A 22782-nucleotide genomic window follows, 5' to 3' on the forward strand; every position below is an offset into this window, starting at 1 on the left:
AAAAAGACAATAGGATACGGAACAACACAAAGGCATTAAGGCTTGGTACAAAAGCGATTTAAAACAAAAAAGCCAAGGGCGGGTGCTAGAATTTAATATAATGAATAAAAATAGGTTGAGGATATTATATAGTGTTAAAAAACTACATGTACTGCACCATTTTTGTCCATTACAATGTGTCGATTTTTTAATTAGTATATAAAATTCATTGCTTCGCTCGGACAGCGAAAGCAAACTATTTTTCACACACTCGGGTCGCCGAACGGTCGAGTTAGGTAAATATGCTATCACGTGGTTTTACTGCATGGCAGGCACACATGGTTTCAGCACTGCATTTCCCGCAAGTCTCGTTCGGCGGTTTCTTTTTAGGCGGCGTGCCAAAGAAGTTTTTTGACATTCGATACTCACAATTCATTGCTTCGCTCGGACAGCGAAAGCAACATATTTTCACACACTCGGGTCTAGTCGCCGAACGTTCGAGTTTGGTAAATATGCTATCACGTGGTTTTACTGCATGGCACGCACACGTGGTTTCAGCACTGCATTTCCCGCAAGTCTCGTTCAGCGGTTTCTTTTTAGGCGGCGTGCCAAAGAAGTTTTTTGACATCCGATAATAGTTTTACTCACAAAAAATCAGTCTTTCTTGCCCATATAGTAAGCTGTAGTACTAATGAACTGGTATCTATACGCACTTATTCATTAATTCGTTTTTTAGAGGTTTTTTTTTTGCATGTTATTAACTACTGTAGTATAAAATACATTTCGTTTGATACTGGTTTTCACGGGTTTAGAAAACATCGTACAGAATATAACTGTAGTACAGTAACAATGCGGAGCTTTTGTTTACGTTAACACCGGCGAACAATGGCGTGGTTAGCTCCCGGTTAGCTCAAACACAAAGGACGTTGGTCTAAGGTCAAATCACGTCAGACGCGTCGATATAATGGACGCGAGGTGGACGTGTCATGGACGTATTCATGCCGCGTCCGAATTGGGCAGTAATTCTCGCTGGTACTGTATGGGCTAGTGAAATATATAGTTACAGTAACTAGCCCAGTAGGCTAGTTAGTATATTTACCAACAAAAACAAAATTGGAGCCCTGTCAGTGGTTGGTATAATATTAATTTTGTTTAAATTATTAGTTTTAAACATTACTGATATGACCCATCTAAACATGTATCATAAATAATTGTTTAATGAAATCAACCAATCATTTTTTCGTATTAATATCATTAATAATTTATTATGAAATAAGTCAATTTTTTGGTTGGTGATATTTACTTGTGAATGATATAGAATAGTAACTGTAAAGTGTAATTATAAATTAAGTAATAAATGTTAATTTTTTGGTTGATGATATTTGTTGAATGAAATGTAAAAATAGAGGGCGCTATGTTTTTACAATAAAATAACCCAAACATAGAGGGCATTATTATTTAACTTTGAACAAAGAATAACTTTTTTTTTCTTCTTTCGGCCATCTGTGCCATTTTTATACAACAGCAGCTGCTTTAAGCTTTTCTATGCTTAGTGTTAAAGTTGTTGCAGTCGGCCGATTTGAATCGTAGTCGTTCGCCCGTTCTCCTCGTCTAGCAGATCAATTTTTAGTCAAGCATCACTTGCAAAACGTTAACAACTTTTCGTAAAACAGATGATGAATTAATGCTATATCTTTATATTATCACAAGAATACATTCATTCATATTAAACTGTTCTGTACGATGCGAGATATACAAGAAACAATTATTGCAATATTTAAAAAAATAAAAAATTTGAAAGACGAAAAAAAAAGAATTTTATAATATTAAATATTTAGTGTAAAAAAACATTAATATTCCCATTATTCAAACTTCATGTTAAGATTACAAATTTACAATGTAAATTATCAAAAACACATGAAACACTCGCAGAAATGAGAACCTACCGTACGGTAGTCGTGCAGGGATGAAATTGACATGAAACTGCATTTGATTGAATTTCTATGCTGATTTCGAAACTGTATGATAGCCAGCTACAGTATAGTAAGTTGTACAGTAATATAGTCACTGTTGGCTGTAGCTATATAAGACCAAACAATACTGTATGTATGCAGTATCTAACACAATTTATAACATATTTTGACAAACAGCCAAAGTAAATCAACTTAATTAGATGTTTTATTGTGTGTAAAAGCTCTGTCTACACTGTTTATATGTGATGTTCCTATATTATAGACATGATGATATCACTACCATATTTGGGAATATCACTTCCATATTTGAGTACGTCACACTTTTTTTTGTAGAATTCTAAAATTCAGTCTTACTCTTAGTCAATTTAATGCTGTGAATCCAAAACACATTTTTTTTAAATTTCTGTTAGTTAATTTTCTTATTGCCACATTCCCACACAAAGTATGTAAATGTCACTCATCTGAATTTTGATGATTTACGCATTGGACATAAAAAAGAACATATGTTGTCTGTGTTTAAATTTATAAAATTGTTTACTGTTTTGGTTCTGCTTGAGTCCCTATGGTTTAGCTACCCTGAAAAAACAGTATCATTGAGGAACATTGGATGTGACATTGGCTGGTATTTCTATTATACTTACACCCTCTGTTTTGTACATTAATTGATGCAATGACCTTTACAATTCTTGTGGTTAAACATACTATACATTTCTATTGACTGAAAACAATTATATTTTCAATATTGAAAATAAAAAGAGGGTGTAACAACATCATGTGTATGAGTTCAATGTCAAAATAACAGAATACATTTGGTTAAGTTGTTTCTCTATACATACACCCACTGCAGATTATTTTCTTAACACTGCAGTTTGAATAAGATTTTTATTTTTAACATGTATGTATTCAACACAATAGGGGTATTGATAAACTTCGCAAACCCCGGAAACCTAAAAAAACTCCGATTGAACAAACATAAATTTGATTGAATCAGTTGCGGGGTTTAGTAATACAGGTTTGCATGGTTTAGCATTACCCATAGAATAGCTTATACTTCAGAACATGAACATTCATTAAATGATTAGAAGAAAGTATGCTTTCAAACTAAAGCTCTGTGTACAGTACACTATCAAACTTACTTTATGTGACAAAATAATATAATGTGCCAATCTATGGACACAATGATGTCATACAGTATCACTACCATATTTGGGCATATCACACTTTTTTGTCACATACACTTTCATGGTGTAGACAGAGCTTAAGCTCAGGTACTGTAGTGATGCGTTTATTAGCCAATGAAATCCTACGACTATAACTGGGCTCGAACCAATGACTATAACAGGGCTCGAACCAATGACTATAACTGGGCTCGAACCAATGACTATAACTGGGCTCGAACCAATGACTATAACTGGGCTCGAACCAATGACTATAACTGGGCTCGAACAAATGACTATAACTGAGCTCGAACCAATTACTATAACTGAGCTCGAACCAATGACTATAACTGGGCTCGAACCAATGACTATAACTGGGCTCGAACCAATGACTATAACTGGGCTCGAACCAATGACTATAACTGGGCTCGAACCAATGACTATAACTGGGCTCGAACCAATGACTATAACTGAGCTCGAACAAATGACCCTGTAATTGATAAGCAATATAGTGGCCACAGTGCCATTAACTCTGTTCATAAATTAAATTTTAAATTTTAATGGGTAATTAATTGAACGTATAAATGCCACACCCGTAGAGTTGATTATTACAACACAAAGCATCGTCGTTGCCAATTTACTTCTCGCCCATTAGCTACTAATTTGCATATGTTGTGTCATCATTTGTTTACATAGTTAAATCAAATCCAATATTAAATTCATACAATTTTAGAAAATCTGATTTATTTTCATATGCAAATAAATCTGTTAAAAAAATCTGTCACATATTTTTAGAATAAAATCTAAAATTTAGATGATTAATAATAATATTAAATTAAAACTGAAAAAAAAATTAAATATACAGTAACTACTGTAGCCTACAATTTTGCTAATAAAATATAGGCCAGGAAAATCAGTTTTAACTAAAACAGGAAGACCTTATTCATTCCAAGATGGCTACAAACAATACAAATTGCCACTTAAGTTAAAGTATATTCAGCAAAATTTAGCATTTAAAAAAAAAGGTATCTTTTATCTTGGATTGAATTTTGATACAAATATCTAGATAGAATATTTCAGATTAAAAAATGCAGAGGTTGCACACCACAAACACTTTTGTTTCTAATCATTAAAAACAGCCATCATGGAAAATAAAAGTATTCAAGTTAGTATTTCATATTTGTGCAATAATTTTCTCTGTCTTCTGTTAGACTGCTTATGGCAGGCCAAGGTCGATTTGTAATGAAATATGCCATAGAGATGATGGCCTGATGTTATTCAGAGCTGATGTTATTCAGAGCTGATGTTGAAGATTTTGAATAAATGCATGAATTAAGGCTAGGGAATGATGTGTATTTTCTAATAGGCAATTTAAATTAGTTTTGTTACCATAGGGATAGTGTGAATTCTCCACTGCATTTATTTGGCTGCGATGCTCACTATATCATTAACAATGTAAAAATCTCCTGGGTTGGTTAGATGCAATTTTGTTGCAATTTTATTTACTTCCCTTTTTTACCTCGATTCGTCCAGGGGCGTTGCATTAAAGGGCGTTGCCTACTAGACTACAGTAAATTTATTTCGTGCCTGCTTTACCTGGATAAACCAAATTTCTGATAGAACATACATAACTCATCCAGGTCAGATGTTTTACCCTACTCTGATGTATTGTACTTGTATGTACTGATGAATTAAACAAAAATTCTTGTGTAGGCACAAACTCACGACCTTCGGGTCACTAGTCTGACCTCTATATTTTTATTCCAAAAGGGCAAGAACCACAAATATAGTTGCCATATTATTGTTTAAGCGCAGTGAAGTTTTTAGAATTTTAAATATATTATTAATAGGCAATAATAACATAGTGAACAATTTCAAAATGCCACTACTGAAAAAAAAGACACTGAATAAACTCACTGAATTTACTCTGTTTTACTGTAATTTAGCCAATTATTAAATTGTTCCCCTTGAAAATTGGACAAGGGTGGGGTCAGTTTAGAATTAATCACACTTCCTAGAAAGGAGTGCAGCAGATTAATTGAGTTTTAACACGTACATCAATTCTTCACAATTTGAGATGTAAAAACTATTGTATGCAAACATTTTATTTAAAACCTTGTATTTTACTGGTTCTTTTGTGTTTTATACTCACTTAGTATCTACACCTTCAGCTCTTTATGATCTTAAGTACATTTTATCAACCTTTTTAAGAAAACCCTTCTTTTTAAACTTTCTAATTGTTCTTAATTTGGCGGAGTAAAATTCAACAAAAGAAACAATTCTTTAAACACTTTTTGGTCATTGTAGTCTATTGTGATCCACAAATAGACAATTTTTGTTCATGATGACTTGAACAAGAACTTTTCTTAGAAGTGAAATAAACATGTCCGACTGTACTATATTTGAAAGTGGTATTAATTGTGCAGTCGATCCTATTTTGTGCTATTATATTATACTTTAATCACAAACTGCTTATAAAGGTTTGAATCTATTTGTGGATTTCAGGATAATTTAGATAATATCCTACTTTTCAAATGCAGTTATACTACCAGATGGGAAGGCTCAAATTATTTACCCACTGTACTAAAAGCTAAATCTTTTTCATAATCATATCTTTGATTAAAGTTTATATAATACAGTGTTTGAATACTTTTTTTGCAAGTACTGTAATTGATTGATTGAGAAAACATTTGAGTACTGTATTTTTAAATGAAATTCTTATATTTTTTAATTTAACGTTTTTTAGTTGATAATATAAAAAAAAACTGTAAAAAAGTGAGGCAAATGTTAAGATTATATTAGAATAGAAGAGAACCTAACCTTTTTAGGGCCCGTTTCTGCTGCCAACCCAAAATATACCGTATAAATATACCGTATAAATATACCGTATATATACCGTATATGAAATTCGTGGACCGTTTCCGCTGCACATACTTCGTGGGTGGGTTGTAAAAAAGTTGGCTTTCATTACCCAAAATGCATTTCGTGAGACGGAAGTATGGATTGACCTCGTGTAGTGAGGTTTTTACCTACCGGTACATGCTGACAAAAACAAAACAATGATGGTTTCTCAAAACGTCGTAGCATTGCTTTCTATTTTAAATCTAATGAGCAGAAGTGGCAACGAATTTACACCGCACATACAAGCACAATCTAGAAATGTCACTATAAATAAACTCTGTTATTCAAATTGAGTTTATATTATGCTATATTATCCTATATTGCCGTTTTAATTTCCATTTTCTATTATACAGTATTTTACCATGATTTTACATCACGTTGTTGTCGTGTAAGAACATTCGATTTATTGTAATTAAAATCTCGGTATCTCTTCTGTTGCCATGCAGTCTCCCCCCAACTTTCGCTTCCCCCCACAATTGAATTGCAAAAATAGTGATTTGTTCGGTCCACAGTGACATTTTGATCTGTTGCTTGCTTTTACATGTGTGTTTCAACTTTCAATGCAGCAGAAAAACCAAAACAAACGCGTCGCGCTCTGTTAGTTTTTGACCTCGTGTCATGAGTCGGGTCACATTTACGGTATATTTTGAGTGCAGCAGAAACGGGGAACGAAATATACGGTATATTTTGGAATATACCGTATAATATCCATAAACGATGGGGATATTTATGCAGTATATATACCGCAAATATATACGGTATATTTTTTATGAGACCCATTTCTGCTGCCAAAAAATATACCGTATATAAAATATACCGTATATATACGGTATATTTTTGGCAGCAGAAACGGGGCCTTAGTACTACAGTAAGGTAACAGTACTCCTTGTATTTTGTATACTGTACCATGGTGGTCTATTGCTAAAAATAGACTTACCACATGCATGTTAGCTTTTTATAGTTGACCAACAAAAAAATAAATGTTTATGCCTAATATAGTAATAGCATCAATTTATATTTTTACCACAAATTTAACATTAGTAATAATAGTATTACAAATTATTACTCCGTCTCTATTCATTACAAATTCTGAACATTTAAATTGCTTTTATATTTTCCCACAAACGTGGAGGTTGTGAATTAGTTAGTCAATGGTCCGTGAATTTTCAGTCTACTGTTTTGGAAGCGTTATTCACTAGCCTAACCACATCATGGCTTGGACAACACTGAGTTGGAAGGTTGCCATCTTTTGAAATGGGTCAATTTTACTTGCCTAGTAAGCTGATTACCTTCGAACAAAAGGTACACTCAAACATGTTGTTTTTTATGCATTTTTCCGCAGTTCCGGACAATTAAAACGCACGAAACAAAATGAATTAAACAGTTGATATAGTTTGGTTTTAAATGCAACCTTGGGTTCCATTATTGCATGGTTTTAAGTTTAATATATCATGTGATTTTTAGAAAAACAGTCTGTGTTTTGCTGATATCCATTTGAATGCAATCTTAGCTATGATGTGGCAGGTTAGGGATCAGCTCAGAAAATCATTCAATTCGTGGTTTCTTTAAAACTGTACAGCATTATTATGCAAATAGCATTGAAAAATATAATGGAGGTTATTGATTCAGAAGACAATGCTGTTACTATGGTGGTAGGAAATAAAAGAATGGAGGTTACAGTAATAGAAATAACATATCATAACGTTTTATTTTCTAAAAATAGCAGTTTTCCCATAAAATTTGATAATGAATGATAATGCATAACAATAACATTTACCATTATCCATAAAGTAAGATAGAAAACACATTAACGAATAAAATCATTTGAATTGATTTTTTTTTTTCAAGTTATAAAATAATAGACAATTTTAAATACAAGTTATTAAGCTCTGTTTACACTATAAAATTACAGTAATTTGACAAAAAAGTGTGATGTGCCTAAATATGGTAGTAATATGACATCATAATGTCCATATATGAGCACATCACAAAAAGTTTGATAGTGTAGACCGAGCTTTACTCTTGATCGGTTAGGAAAATGGCTTTATTGGAAATTCAAACCCTTTTCATTTATTTTACCTAATAATTTTAAAACGTTTGGCATTTTTACACTGAAATTTGAGCAGTGCACTGGACAGTAACAAAACGATTTGATATGATTGGTAGTTATTGGATGGAATCGGCAACAAATGACATCTAATTAGAATTATATTGATATTGATTAATAATTGTCATAATGATATTTGGTTATTTTATAATATACGTGTTATAATAGTAGGCATTCCAGAATATTGTAATTAATCTATATTGAGAATGTTGGAAGAAAAGCAATCAGAAAACTACAATAGGAACTCAAATAATGATTGTATCTCAGTCTCAAGAAATACAATAAATATGTAAAAAAACTGACAAATTTAGTAATAAAATGATAAACAATTTTCACTATAGTAATTACGGTAAATAACAACAACACAAATCATATAAATCAACAAAAAAAAAGCATTGTAATTTGTAAAATGTGTTTTTTTTAAAACGAAATATGCTTTGTATAGTCGAACAAAAAACCTTTAAAATCAATGCAATTCAAAAAATATGTTTTTGTAAACGAAATACTGTATCTGTTTTTGTGTTATCAGTAAACTATATTCATGTGTTATGGAATTATTGATGTACTATATATGAATTTGAATTCGCATTTCAAGAATTATGTGCATAAAATTATACAGCAACATGAAAAATACGCATTTGATGAACTCTGACCGTAGCAACGTTTGAATATTACACGATTAACATTTTAGTCATTGGCATATGCTGTTTGATTGAATATTTAATGGAGGCTATGCTGTTGTTTAATATTATGCCACAGATGGCCTTTCAAGCTGACGTAAATCTATTCTCTTGAGCTGATGTTAATTTCCGTTGAGAGAATGACTAGCTTTGTAACCACCATAATAAGGCCAACTGGAAGGCTGTATTTTAGCATTTGAAATGATTCAACTAACATTTTTTGTTACTTGATGGAAGGAAATTATACTTCAATCTTGATCAAACCAACTTTAGGCGAACAAATATTGACGTATTTTTGTCATAGGAAAAAAAAAGCATAAAAATGGAAAAAACAGAAGGCAGCTGAAGGCTAAAACATTCTGAATACAGAGTATTCATACAATATTAAAAGGCATAAGCTCTGTCCACACTATCAAACTTAATACAGAGTATTATATAATATTAAAAGGCATAAGCTCTGTCCACACTATCAAACTTAATACAGAGTATTATATAATATTAAAAGGCATAAGCTCTGTCCACACTATCAAACTTAATACAGAGTATTATATAATATTAAAAGGCATAAGCTCTGTCTACACTATCAAACTTAATTTGACAAAAAATGTGATGTGCCAATATATGGACTTCTGATGATGTCATTTTATATTTTATTTTTGTTGTAAATATGTTTATTGAACCACTTTGGAAATCAGTACATTTGTATTGAAATTGAAAGAAAGAACAAATAAATAAATAAATAATTATCACTACCATATTTAAGCATATCACTACCATATATGGGCACATCACACTTTTTTTGTCAAACTAGTTTGATATTGTAGACAGAGCTTAATAAAAGAATGTTAAAAACATGAAACATTTGGTTTTATGTTCCAAATTTTTGTTGTGACGAAGAACATATTTACCATACAAAACATGAAAATGATATTTTAAAAGTTTAGTTGCTGTTTACACCATACAGAGCATGTGACAACTGCAGGAATTTTTATGGACATTGAATGACAAGTTTCAGTTTGATAAAATTAATACAACCCATTTGATAAAAATAAATTGTTAAATTGGGGGGTGGGGGGGGGGGTGTTATGAGAAAATAAAATACTTAAGCAATTCTTGCAATTCAACAAATAATGTTATAAAATTACTTTATGTTGACTTTGTAATTGAAATTAATATTTTTTAGTATAAAATTTTTAGTATGACCAGTAATTAAAGGCTTATTTTGCAATGATTTTGACTCAAAATAAACACATATAAAATGAAATTGTTTTTATTTTGTATTACAGTATACAAAAAGAGGGAATTTACATTATTAAAAAAAACAATTTTTAATGCAGTCCAATAAGTGGTTTTAATAATAGAAATGCTAAATTAGTTTGTACACATAGAGTACACATGACCAATGGCTTTACATCCCATCTGAAGGATGAGGCAATAGAAGTAATTTGCCTTTAAAGGATAGTAATCAATACAACACTGACAGGTGTTGAACCCTTGTCTCTTTAGTTACATAAGTTAAATTATAATTTTCCAACTTGATATTTTTCAGATATGGAAGAGTTGAGAATGTTAAAATTTTAACCAAGAGAGACTCTGATGGTAGCCCTACCGCTTTAGTTGACTTTTTGGATATAAATGCCGCCACCAAGGCTCACGATGCTGTTATCAAATTAGGTGATCGTGATTTACGAATAGAATACAACAACCCAGACCGTTCACCCAACTCATTAATACCTGATGAGTCGACGGCAGCACGTCATCGGGATTACGAGAGTCGCCATGCACGGTACGAACGTCGAAGTGAAGGGTAAGTTACGGTGGTTGAAACGTAGACAGTTGAATGAGAAGCTTTTTACCGCCACCACCACCCTCTGTGTTTTATATCGTGATGTGCAAATGTACCTGCACGCTATCATGTACTTCCTATAGCACTGGGAAAGCCCTTTCCCATGCCGAAACGGGAAACTAGCATTCCCACGACTGTATATTGTTACCATTCTTTTAGCATGAGTTGTTGTCTTACCTTGTTTCTATGTTAACTACACACATGTTGTCTGGGACAACTCAACATGGACACCTTGTTGCACTCGGAATTGAACTATGACCTTTTAACTTTTTTTTTTGTAAAAATGTGTCAGCATAGCATTAGTGTACTGTAAATAGAAACACAAACACAAGTAATCCAAACTTTATACATAAACTTCTTTTAATTGTTCTATGGATTTATATCGGATTTTTAACTTGTTCTTTTGAATACTATAGTATATTGCGCTATAGCATTGTGGAAAATAACAATAAGCAGAAACTGCAAATTAGTATTTTCTTAGTAACTTTTGAGTACCATATTCTTTGTCCTAAACACAATGAAATTCTTACACCGAGGCATTCTATATCAGGATTTAATAGTGCTTCCGAAACTGGTGCTTGGAATTTTAGGTTCAGAATTTATTCATTGGAAATATTGTGCAGGTTGAGTATAAATAGGGTGCCAGGCTTTAGACACATACTGGATATAGTGTAGGCGCACTGCAACTCAATATTGGAAATATGACCGATTGGAATTATTCTCGGATTATACCTTCCTATTGGATTAATATGGATGATTAAACAGTGTGCAGGGCGCACTGACATTCTCTATTGGATTATTATACAGGGTGCAGGGCGCACTGACATTCTCTATTGGATTATTATACTGGGTGCAGGGCACACTTTTCTATCTTGGATTATGTACGGTATGCAAGGTGTACTGTAATTCTGGGATTATTATACAATGTACTATGCATTCTTGGATTATTATACAGAGTACAGGGCCCATAAACTATCGGATACTTATACTGGGTAGAGGTCAAACAATACCTGGTGCGGGGTACAAAACAATGGAAAATACCTGGTGCGGGGCACAAAATACTGGAAATTACCTGGTGCAAAGAACAAGACACGATATACTGGAAAATACCTGGTGTAGGGCAAAATCTACTTGAAAATACTCAGTGCATGTCACAATCTACTGGAAATTACCTGGTACAGGCAACAATATATTGGATAATACCCGGAGCAGGGAACAATCTATTGGAGAGTACTTGGTCCATGGCACAATATACTGGACAAAATCGGGTGCAGGGAACAATCTACTGGATTATACCTGGTGCAGGGAACAACCTACTGGATTATATCTGCTGCAAGGCAAAGTCTATAGGAAAAATATTGTAGAGTACCTTGCGCCACAGCAAAACAAACTATGGAATATATTGCTGTTATCTTTAAATGGATTTTTACGAGACTTCAATAATTCCAGAACCAAATATAAATCCCTTATCAGAGATAAATTTTGATTTAACCTTTCACATATAGATTTAATTACTGTATACACTCTCTACCCACATGGAATCGGAATCCCTATGGATTATATGGATTATTAAGTCCAATCCCATAAGATGTTATTATGGATCTTGATCCTATTACTTAAACTGTTATGGTCTGTTTTAGTTTTTAATATTCACATTATTTTTCATATCTGATTATTTTAATTTAATAAAGAAAGACATTAATCTGACATGGAACTGTGATGATGTGACCATTTATTTTAAAATACAAGAAATAGTTATTGAGAAAAAAGACAATGAGTTTATTATATGTCTATGGATTCTAAAAAAAAATGCTCTTTAGTAAAATGCAATTCATTCACTATTTTTTTATAATAAAGAGAGGTAACTACAGCTCAGGTATAGACATAAATTTTAAATATAATATCTGGTTAAATGTACATAAAACAAATATGTGTAACAGAAATCACAACGAAAAAACATGAATTTCCTTTTTAATTGCAAAATACAAAATTTTGCCAAATTCTGCTATATTGTATAAAGCCAGACAGACTTTTTCTCTAGAAAGTGAAAAAAAAGCAAAAACATGTGGTGGGTATACATTGGATAATTTTTGCTATAGCATAAAAATCAAAATCTGAATTTTTTGCCCGCAGCTGCCCTTTAATAATAATGCAATATAAAATAATTATTGATTATTTAAGGAGAAATAAAGATTGTTCAAAGTTTAAAAGGAAGCAGAAATCTAGTACTTGCATGCAAATGATATCAGACATCGTAAAAAAATAGATCGCCAACTGCAGTGTTCCATTTCATGAATAAGAACATTTTCAATTAATTTGTGAAATATACCCAATAGTAGTCGTCTGAATATTTTCATGAAAATTATACCGGATAGCAATCGCATCATTACATCTATCACGTGAACTACTGCATTTAGATCAATCATTACCGAGAGATTACTTCACTGACGAGTTTAATTTATTCTACGCAGGGTACGAATAATTCAGAGAAAACAAATTTCACGCTACCCTGGGAAAGTTAGAATTTTAATCTGACAGTATTTATTACGCGGTGACTGCGTATTTATTATGGAACTCGTCGCGAAAACATGTTTTAATAGTTTAATTTTAATGCATTATTAGAAGGATAAAATTAATGTTTAAAATTCTGTGTATGTAAACATTGTATTTCTTAATTAAAGTTTCAAGTCAAACTCCATCTTCATTGTCGGGTAAAATGAATAATTTTTATTATACGGTAGTATTCAGATTTGTTTAAATATTCTCTCAACAAGATGAAAATAAATATTGAAATTTTAAGTAAAATTAACAAAATATTTGTTGATCATGAGTGTAGGAAATAGAATGTTTTGCTACAGTTCAATCATTTTCTCACAGTGTTGTTGCCAACTTTCTGGGAGAAAGTTATTTCTTTTTTATTTAAAAATATTAGCATCATCGTCATCTGCTCTGTTATCATCTGTCCCTGCCAATTTTAGATTATGACTGACTAAAGGCCCATTTACACTAGGACGATAACAATCGACGATAAATAAACAAATGCATTGCTCATACATAAAACAAAAGAAATCTAAAAAGTTTTTATTCTTGGACTATTTACTTACAGTAGGAACCATCTATGCTTCCTTTGATGAAAATGATATTTTCAGACGTCTAATCAAATGACGTCATGATTAGTAAGAGTAATAATATCGTGACAATACAACGATATTTTTTGTTTATTGATCATGACGTCATTTGATTGGATTTAAGAAAAAATATTATTTTATCAAAGACAGAATAAATGAGTATTCTATAATTCTAGAACGAAAAACTTTCTAAATTATTTTGTTTTATATAAGAAAAATATATGCTTATCTATTTATCGTCGATCGTTATCGTCCTAGTGTAAATGGGCCTTTAGGGAACAAAACTAATGAACGGTAGACATACAGTACAGTATATAAATTAAGGCACCGAAATCACTGTATGTCTATTACATAAGATAAGATAAATCTTTATTGTCATGAACACAACAAGGCGAACATGATGCTTAAAAACACATACAATATATAAAACATTACAAATATCAATACAATACATTAAAACTATATACAGGAGAAAACAAGTTAACAAACTATCTTTGGAATATTGTGTTGGAAACATGAATAGAGTTGTGGACAAATGATTTCCTACATCGAGTGGTATTGCACATTAAAGGACGAATTCTACCTGATTTATTAACAACATATTTATCATTCAATGGGTGTGAGTTATCTTCCATTATTTTCTTACCTTGGCTAATAACATCGCGCCTGTAATAGATAGACATAGACTGTATATTATGTACAATCTTATGTACAGTACTTTGAATGCAGAGTGGTGATAATAATGGGTTTCCATAAGTCAATATTTACAGAAAAAGTTAAATTTGCAGTTTTAAATCATTAATTTCATTCTACAGTAGTGTAAGGAAAGATAAAACCAAACTCTATTTTCAGCATGGATTTACAAAATATAAATGTATAAAATTATTATTTTATAACTCCATGGTTTCAGTAAAGTGAAAATTTTGAATTTCCAATTATTAATGAGGGTACGTTTATTGTAAATACATAATAGAAAAATAACGCTTAAAAAAGAACGACGTTTCGACTCCATCATGGAGTCATTATCAAGTCCAATGAATAAAATTTTAAAAAACAACTACCGTACTGACGCGGGTATAAGCCCACCCCCCTCGAATATGAAATCACGTCAAGTTTGGGGGGTGGGCTTATACCCGAGGATCCAAAAATGCAGATCGTCAAAAACAGCACATGTACACTGTGTATTCAGATCCACCATGCGAGCGAGCGCCCTCACGTGTACGACGTTGCCTCTAAATCAAAGAACTTATAACACAAGAATCTCCTGTTCGTCCGAAGCGCGTAACAATTTCGAAAGGCATTGTGGGATAGAATAGAGCTATGGGTGGCGCCATTGTGAGCCATGGAGTAGGGCGCCCGCATCAAATTAGAAAGTCAAAATCATAGAGGGGATCTGCTAATGCTCTAGGGGGGATAGAGTAATTGACTGAGGAGTAGGGCGCCCGCATCAAATTAGAAAGTCAAAATCATAGAGGGGTTCTGCTAATACTCTAGGGGGTAGAGTAATTGACTTCCTAGTTTGGAGGGGGCGCTGCTCCATGCTGTGAAATGGCGTCGCCCAGTTTGACCTTTTAACCCTGTACTTCCGATACTGTGTTTTGAATGCAAATTGAAGAACAGGAGATTCTTGTGTTATAAGTTCTTTGCTCTAAATACACGAGGTGTAGAGTGTCGGAAAATTAAGTTTATAGTTCGTGTAATTTATCGTAAAATATCTTATTTTAAACATCAATTTAACAAGAATTTATCAAGCAGAAAAGCAAGTATACAATGTTCGTTAAATAGAAATGTACCAAAGAAATTTAATAAGCTTGTTTATGGCAGCCGATACCAAATAGTGGTTTTCCGTTTTGGCGACTTGTAGCGTCGTGTGTGAAGCGATCTTCGACCGCGATGGAGTGTAAACAAAACAGGACCGCTAGGCCTCATATGGCCTAGCGTATATTAGCCTAGCTTGGTTATGATCAAAGGTAGGTGTATTCGGTGTATGGACGTCGCCAAATACAAAATAATGTATTACGACACACACTGTAGATCTTCGAATTAATGGGTGGGCTTATACCCGAGTGCCTCATTTTTCATGAAAATTAGTCGAAAGTTGGGGGTGGGCTTATACCCGAGTATGGGCTTATACCCGCGTCAGTACGGTAATTAAATAACAAGCCATTTATTTAATTAGTTGTTTTTTTTAAATTTCATTCATTGGACTATGATGGAGTCGAAACGTCGTTCTTTTTTAAGCGTTATTTTTCTGTTATGTATTCCAATTATTATTATCTAAATTTATATTATATTTAATCATGGTTTTGCTCTCTTTCTTTGACTGACACAACTAATAAATTGAAACTTTGAAATAAAACTTTCACTGCCCTTCATCATGTAATATGTTACACTTTTTAAATGTCTTTCTAAAATAAAACGTTTATGTGAAAACTCTTATTTCTTAACAAATTGTTTTATTTATATTCAATGACACATATGAATTTAATCAGCCACAAAAGGCTGCTGGCTAATTCTTTCAATGTATTTATCATATTCTTTCCTCTTTTCACTTTCGAGACATGGCCATACTGTATAACTGTAGCATCATAGCACTCAATGAATTCACATTGCATCCTGTCTTAGGGGAAATTTAATTTCTTTTTCTCGAAAACTATTAGTAAGTTTAAACGCTGCTGTAGAGAAAAATCAGTTTGCTACAGTATGAATATTTAAAATGTCTAACCAGTAATGAACATTTAAAATGAGAATGCCATCCAAGAAATAGAATATACTGTATAACACAGTTTTATTACTTACAAGGAAAAATATTATTTAAAAAAATTGTTTAGCAATATTGCTAATCAAACTGATTTTTTGCTACACAATTTTCAAAATGTGTAGCAATAAGGTTGTTTTGTATAGCTTTTTGCTCTGCTACACTGGCGAAAATGTTCCCTGTCTTAAAGTATATTTAAGATTTTAATTTCTCTTTCTCAAAATTATATTAAAACATTTAAAATGAAAATAGCAAGAAATAAAAACAATTTTATTTATTTGAAAACAACAAGGAAAACTTGAAATATATTATTTAAAATTTAATTTCTCTTTCTCAAAACTATTAGGGTAAAACGTTGCTGTAGAATAAAAACAAGTATGGCATGCTATAATATTGAAATTGTCTAACCAGTGTTGTTTAAATTTAAAATAAAAATACCAAGAAATAAGAAAAACAATTTTATGTTTTCATGTTATTAGAAAATGGGATTATACCAGAAGATGGTATTTAATTTTATTATAATGATAATATTAATATTTAAAGAAACTAAGAAAACCTGAAAATAAATATTCAGTCAAATGGTAAAGTGTTTGAGCACAAACAATGTAGAGCACATCAGGTTTTTTAAAAAATAGCAGAACAGTTTGATGAATATTCCTACACTGATTACTCTTCAGTACTTGATTATTACAGCTTGGCAGGTCTTTTAATCAAATTCAATTTATAATTCCAAGAAACCACCGTACTCATCCATTAAGTCACTTGCATGACCTTTGACCTTTTCTGTAACACACTGATCACCATTTTCCATCCAATATGGTAGGATATTTTAACTTATCATTAATATTTAGTAATAAATGAATATTTCACTATTAATGTCATTTTGATAAACTGGTTATTGTTTCTGTTTTGTTTCGGTCATTAACAAATTCTTATTTTCACTTTAGTTTTTTTTCTAATCCACATAATAAAACACAGTATCACATGATGTCAAGTGTAATAATACCAACAAAATATCACCATCACAACTGTGGATTGTAATTATCAATAGGTAGAACTTTTATTGAGGATTTTCATTCAATATCAATAGCCAATTCAAAGTCTAAATGCTTATATAAACATTTCAGCAATAAAATAACTTGTAATGTAAAAGGGATGTACTGTATAACATGTATACCTCCCTGGTAAAATCAACTGTAGTTGAAAATACGTTTGTACTTGTACTATACTTTTTTAATCTTTCATGTAAAAGTAAACCCACTTAAATTTCTCTTAAACAGCCAAATATAGAATTTCATCTTTAAAAAAATATCAGATCTCAATGTGAACGTGTCTTGAAAATGGGGAAACTAAAATGTAGGCAGGGGACAGAAACCCCCAGGATAAACCAAGCCATCTTATGCCAGACACACACTCAGCAATATAGTAACCAGCATATTCAAAGTGAATGTTTTGATCTCAATTTCACATGATATAAGATCTTCAACGATCATGTGTTTCCTATAACAGCATGTTAATATACTCCAACTTGTGAATCAATAAATCAATCATATTACTAGATTAATTTTTACCCCAAACACCAGCTGCTGTTTTCCATCAGCTGTAAGTTTTAATTACGAGAGTTGTTATACAGTAAGGTATGTGCCTTGGCATTTGCAAACCCGAAAATAAAGTAGTGTTGACTTGTCCGCTTGTGAACTGTGATCACGTATAGATTTATTAGTTTGAAGTTTACTGTTATAGAGGTTTAGTAAGTGGGTTTTCTTCTAGACCTGCATACATTTATTTCAAAGAGAAATAATCTGTGAAAGCCTAATAGTAAAGGATAAAAAGAGTGTCGAGTCGAGTGGTCGAGCGTTTAAGGCAGTGAGCCGCAAACCATAGCTATACAATTGACGCACATTTAAGTCACTTCTTGACCATCACTTCTTGACCATTGTTCTGGTGGTAGGACAAGTCTTCTAGGATAAAGGACTTACAATTTTAGGTCCAGTGTACACATCTGGCTCGTGTGCAGTTCATTCTTCGTTAGAGTAGGAGGTCACCCAGTGTACTGGTTCATTCAGCCTGTCATTGTGGACACACGAAGAGCGATGTTTGGTGATTTCCCCCACATAGTACAGTACAACAATACGTTTTAGTTTTAAGCCAAAAGGGATTGATAGTGGGTACAACTTATCATATAAGGATGTACTGTTGAGATCGGTTAAACTTGGTGTAAACAATTAGGGGGGGGGCGGAAATACTGTGTTACAGTATATTGGTTATGAAATTTAGGGTGTTGATTTTGGTGTACTGTCACGCTATTGTGTCATAGCATCACTGCAAACATCAATGAGCATTTCAAGTCCATAATTATAATAATAGTGCTGTAGTATAGATTCATGGGTTGTTTATATAAAAATGGTGTGATGGCTATAAACACTAGTGACAATCAATACAAACTACACAAACATTGACGTTTGATTTATATGCTAAACAAATGGAAAAGAGAATCTGTACTATTTTCTCCTTACCTAAACTAACCACTTCCTATAATAATTGCAATACATGAGAAAAGGGGCCTGGATTCAGAATCGTAATCCAGCAATTGTATGATGATTGTATTATAGTGCGTATTATATAACACCTATATAAATTCCTGTCATTTGATTGGACGAATGTGGGTCACATGGCGTGCAATAGTACGCACTATTCAACGATCGTTAAATAGTACTTTTTGAAACATTTTTGTGTACGAAAAAAAAACGTCTAGATGTTATATAAAACAAATAATGAATGTTTTGTATTCGTGTAATGGTACAAATAATGGCACTTGGTGAATGATGAAAGGTTATATCAACTCGGCTTTGCCTCGTTGATATAACCTTTCATCATTCACCTCGTGCCATTATTTGTACCATTGCACTCATAAACATTCATTATTTGTATACTATTGCACGCCATGTGACCCACATTTGTCAATTCAAATATGACAGGAATTTATTTAGGTGTTGTGTAATACTGTATATTATTTTGTTATTTCCTACTAGAGTATGGTCAATCATGGCTACGTATATTAATATAGTTTACAATAAATTCTGAAGTCTGCAGTATCTATTGTCTAAAGCTATGGCTACACTATCAAAATATTTTGAGTATTGACAAAAAAAGTGTGCCCAAATATGGTGGTGTTATACCCAAATATGGTAGTGATATGACATGTCCATATATGGGCACATCCCATTTTTTTGTCACAAAGTTTGATAAGGTAGACAGAGCTTCACATCATAATTAAATCTTTCTTGATTGTGATTGCTCCAATGTGGGATGTTTAATAGGGTCAGAATAGTTGTTAATTAGTTGGGAAGATAACTTTGCAATGCTTTGAATTGGTTCAAAAAATATATATATATATTTTTTTTTAAATGAAATATTTAGTATATTAGTGAGTATAGGTATTTGTGTTACAGGCCTTGTATTTTGAAAATGATAGGTGTGCTACAAATTGTACACCTCGATACATTCAGTGGTGCTGTAAAAGCGTGTTGTAAATCGCACATCTCATAGGCAGTTTAGGAGTGTGTTAGCACCTAAAAGACAAGGCCTGGTGTTATATTGTAAAGTTGGATGCATGAAATTTACCCATTCAATTCTTGGTACTGTATTTCGAAAGTAAACTTATACTGCAGATGTTGTTTATTCATTGATAATGAGAAGAATATCCGAGTAAACGCTGTTATTGTTTCGAAATTTTCTAAAACGAAACTGTGCTACAGCAGTCGACACCAGGAAATAAAATATTAATAACCGAGACCTGGTAAAATTAATAATTATAAACAGAAACCACTTTAACAACAGTTAATATTTTAAAGTAGCTAACTGCAATAAGCATAGAATATATAATGATGTAAAAAGAGACATTTTTATATCCATGTCAGATTGTTAATTGCTTGTAAAACTAATAATTATAAACAGAAACAATCTAACAGTTAATAATGTTTTAAAGTAGCTAACTGCAATAAGCATAGAATATTGTACATATTATAGTGATGTAAAAAGAGTGACATTTTATATCCATGTCAGATTGTTAATTGCTAGCCTGGTGGTATCTAGTGATATGATTGGCCTTTTCACAACAGACAGGATGGCGTCTAAACTTCTACTGCTATGCCTTTTATATATGCCCCATTAACATAATGATATTGAATATACTCAGTTAGTATTACACAATTGTTGATATAGATACTATGGTATGCATTTGAATATTCTACGATTCTGTAACGTAGGATCGCATAATGAGGAAGTAAATTAAACGGGTTGGATTCCAAAAAAATGATATTTCCTCGTAGTATTAAATAAACCTTCAGATACGAAACAAAAATGTTTAATTTACTATTAGTATTACTAATCATAAAAATTAATTCCGATATTTTATCTTGGAAATTTTAAAGTATTTTTTGAATTAATATAACATTTGCCAATTTCAGGCTACGTCTAGAACGTGTCTAAATTATTTAAATTATATGAATCTCTCGGAAAAGTAAATCACGTATTTAAAATCAAAATATAATTCTAAGGGTGCCAGCATTTGGAATAACCTAGAAAATTAAATTGAGTGGCAATAAACTTTTTAGTTTCATGTCAAGGGTTTATTTATTTTGTTTACAATATGAGGGTCTTTTACTAATTACATGAGATAACTACAGTATTAAGTCCAGTTGCCTGTGTACTACTAAAACACCTCACAACTGGGACTTCTGGCTTACAAGCTATAGGGCTTCACTGTCTTTTTAGAAGCCCAATAAGACGTTTTTGTCAAACAAATAACACACAGTTTTGATGGAAAATATAAATACTTTTTCCATTTTAAAAACTGAAAACAACAAGGACTGTAACTAGTAATAGACCTTAAATAACAGTGGCCAGTTTGTTTGTCTCAATTTTCCCAATCTACCTTTTTTATTATGACTTGAAAAAGCGGTCAAACGGGCAAGACGCTACAATAGTTGACTCCAAGGCTGTTGGATAACTTACCGCTATTTTGCATTGCAGCTAAAAGTTGCATAGTCGTTTAATGGTGCTCCAACACCCAATCGTTTGTGCATATTTGCCATTGTCTTGAGAATGTCATTAAACTGGTTATTTTGATAGAAATTATAAATTATTTTTGTTTTTTTATAATGAGATTTCATAGAATTTGAAAAATATGATTTTGTAATTATTTAAAATTGTTTTAACTACCATGTCGTGAAATTGAAAAAATATATTATAGGGAGACTGATGTTCAATTATTACACTTGGAAACAGTATTTATAACTTTTGTTGTAATTTATAGCCGAATTTTAAATGGTGATAGCTCTGCTTGCGGAGACACGAATTAATGTATAACCATTTCCTTGCGTACAAAACAACAGTTAATATCGTTGTCAGCTTCAATAAATTTTAAATTTGACTTTTTTATATTAGAAATTCATTAAGTTTTTCTACATAGCGTGCACATTATTACTTTTTGACAATTAGTTTTCACAGGTAAATTCGAAACTTGTATTTTGTTGAATATAAATATGGGGCATTGAAATCTAAAGGTAATGTGTTACAACAGTCGTCTGAAATATTGTAGATTGTTTTTTATTGTTGATAGGATACAGTAGAAGTCTTGACAATTTTGAAACAAAGGTATAGCATAATCGTTCTCACAATCTGGCTAAATTAAAAATATGAACATCTAAAACAACTAGTGACAAAATTACTGGTTATTCAATTTTATAGATAATTTAAAATTGAAAAAAAATCATCTTCCAACAAATATTATTTGATGATAATTTTAATGTAACCTTTTTCTTTTACCATAAATTAAATTATTATCAAATAATAGATAATTTAATTATCATATTTTTACATTTTAGAAGATGATTAAATTGTCTTTATTTAAATCCGATTTCATAAATTTGTGATAAAAACAATATTAATAATCTGTTAAAATAAAAAACACAAAATACATAATTTATGTGTTATCTTTTCCGTCTGACCATATGCTGCTAACCAATAGAATATCAACAGCCTATTAATTATTAACGAACTCTAGAATAATCTACCGCCAGAAACCTTTGGTATTCATTGTTTCTGAATTCTAGATACAGAGGAAGTTAGATTGATATTAAACGCATTTCAAAGTTAAATATTCTTTCCCTACAGGACGTATGGAGCTTATCTCCTTTGTTAGCAAAAGCTCATCAAAGCACCAATTTACCACAAGGAGTACCATGTGCTT

The 22782-nt window shown here is 31.8% G+C and overlaps 2 protein-coding genes across 2 annotated transcripts in view; both read left to right on the top strand.

The window, feature by feature from the left end:
* The window catches only part of LOC140045242 (splicing factor 3B subunit 4-like), a 75459-nt gene that overhangs the window by 14633 nt on the left and 38044 nt on the right, over positions 1 to 22782 (top strand). The gene's annotated exons all lie outside the window — the stretch shown is intronic.
* Positions 1 to 22782, top strand: part of LOC140045240 (uncharacterized) — a 65782-nt gene that overhangs the window by 6642 nt on the left and 36358 nt on the right. Inside the window, exon 2 of the mRNA XM_072090068.1 lies at positions 10347 to 10604. Coding sequence (XP_071946169.1) covers positions 10347 to 10604 — 258 coding nt within the window. The remainder of the gene's footprint in view (positions 1 to 10346; positions 10605 to 22782) is intronic.

Source organism: Antedon mediterranea, chromosome 3 (assembly GCF_964355755.1).
Source record: "Antedon mediterranea chromosome 3, ecAntMedi1.1, whole genome shotgun sequence".
NCBI classification, from domain to species: Eukaryota; Metazoa; Echinodermata; class Crinoidea; order Comatulida; family Antedonidae; genus Antedon; species Antedon mediterranea.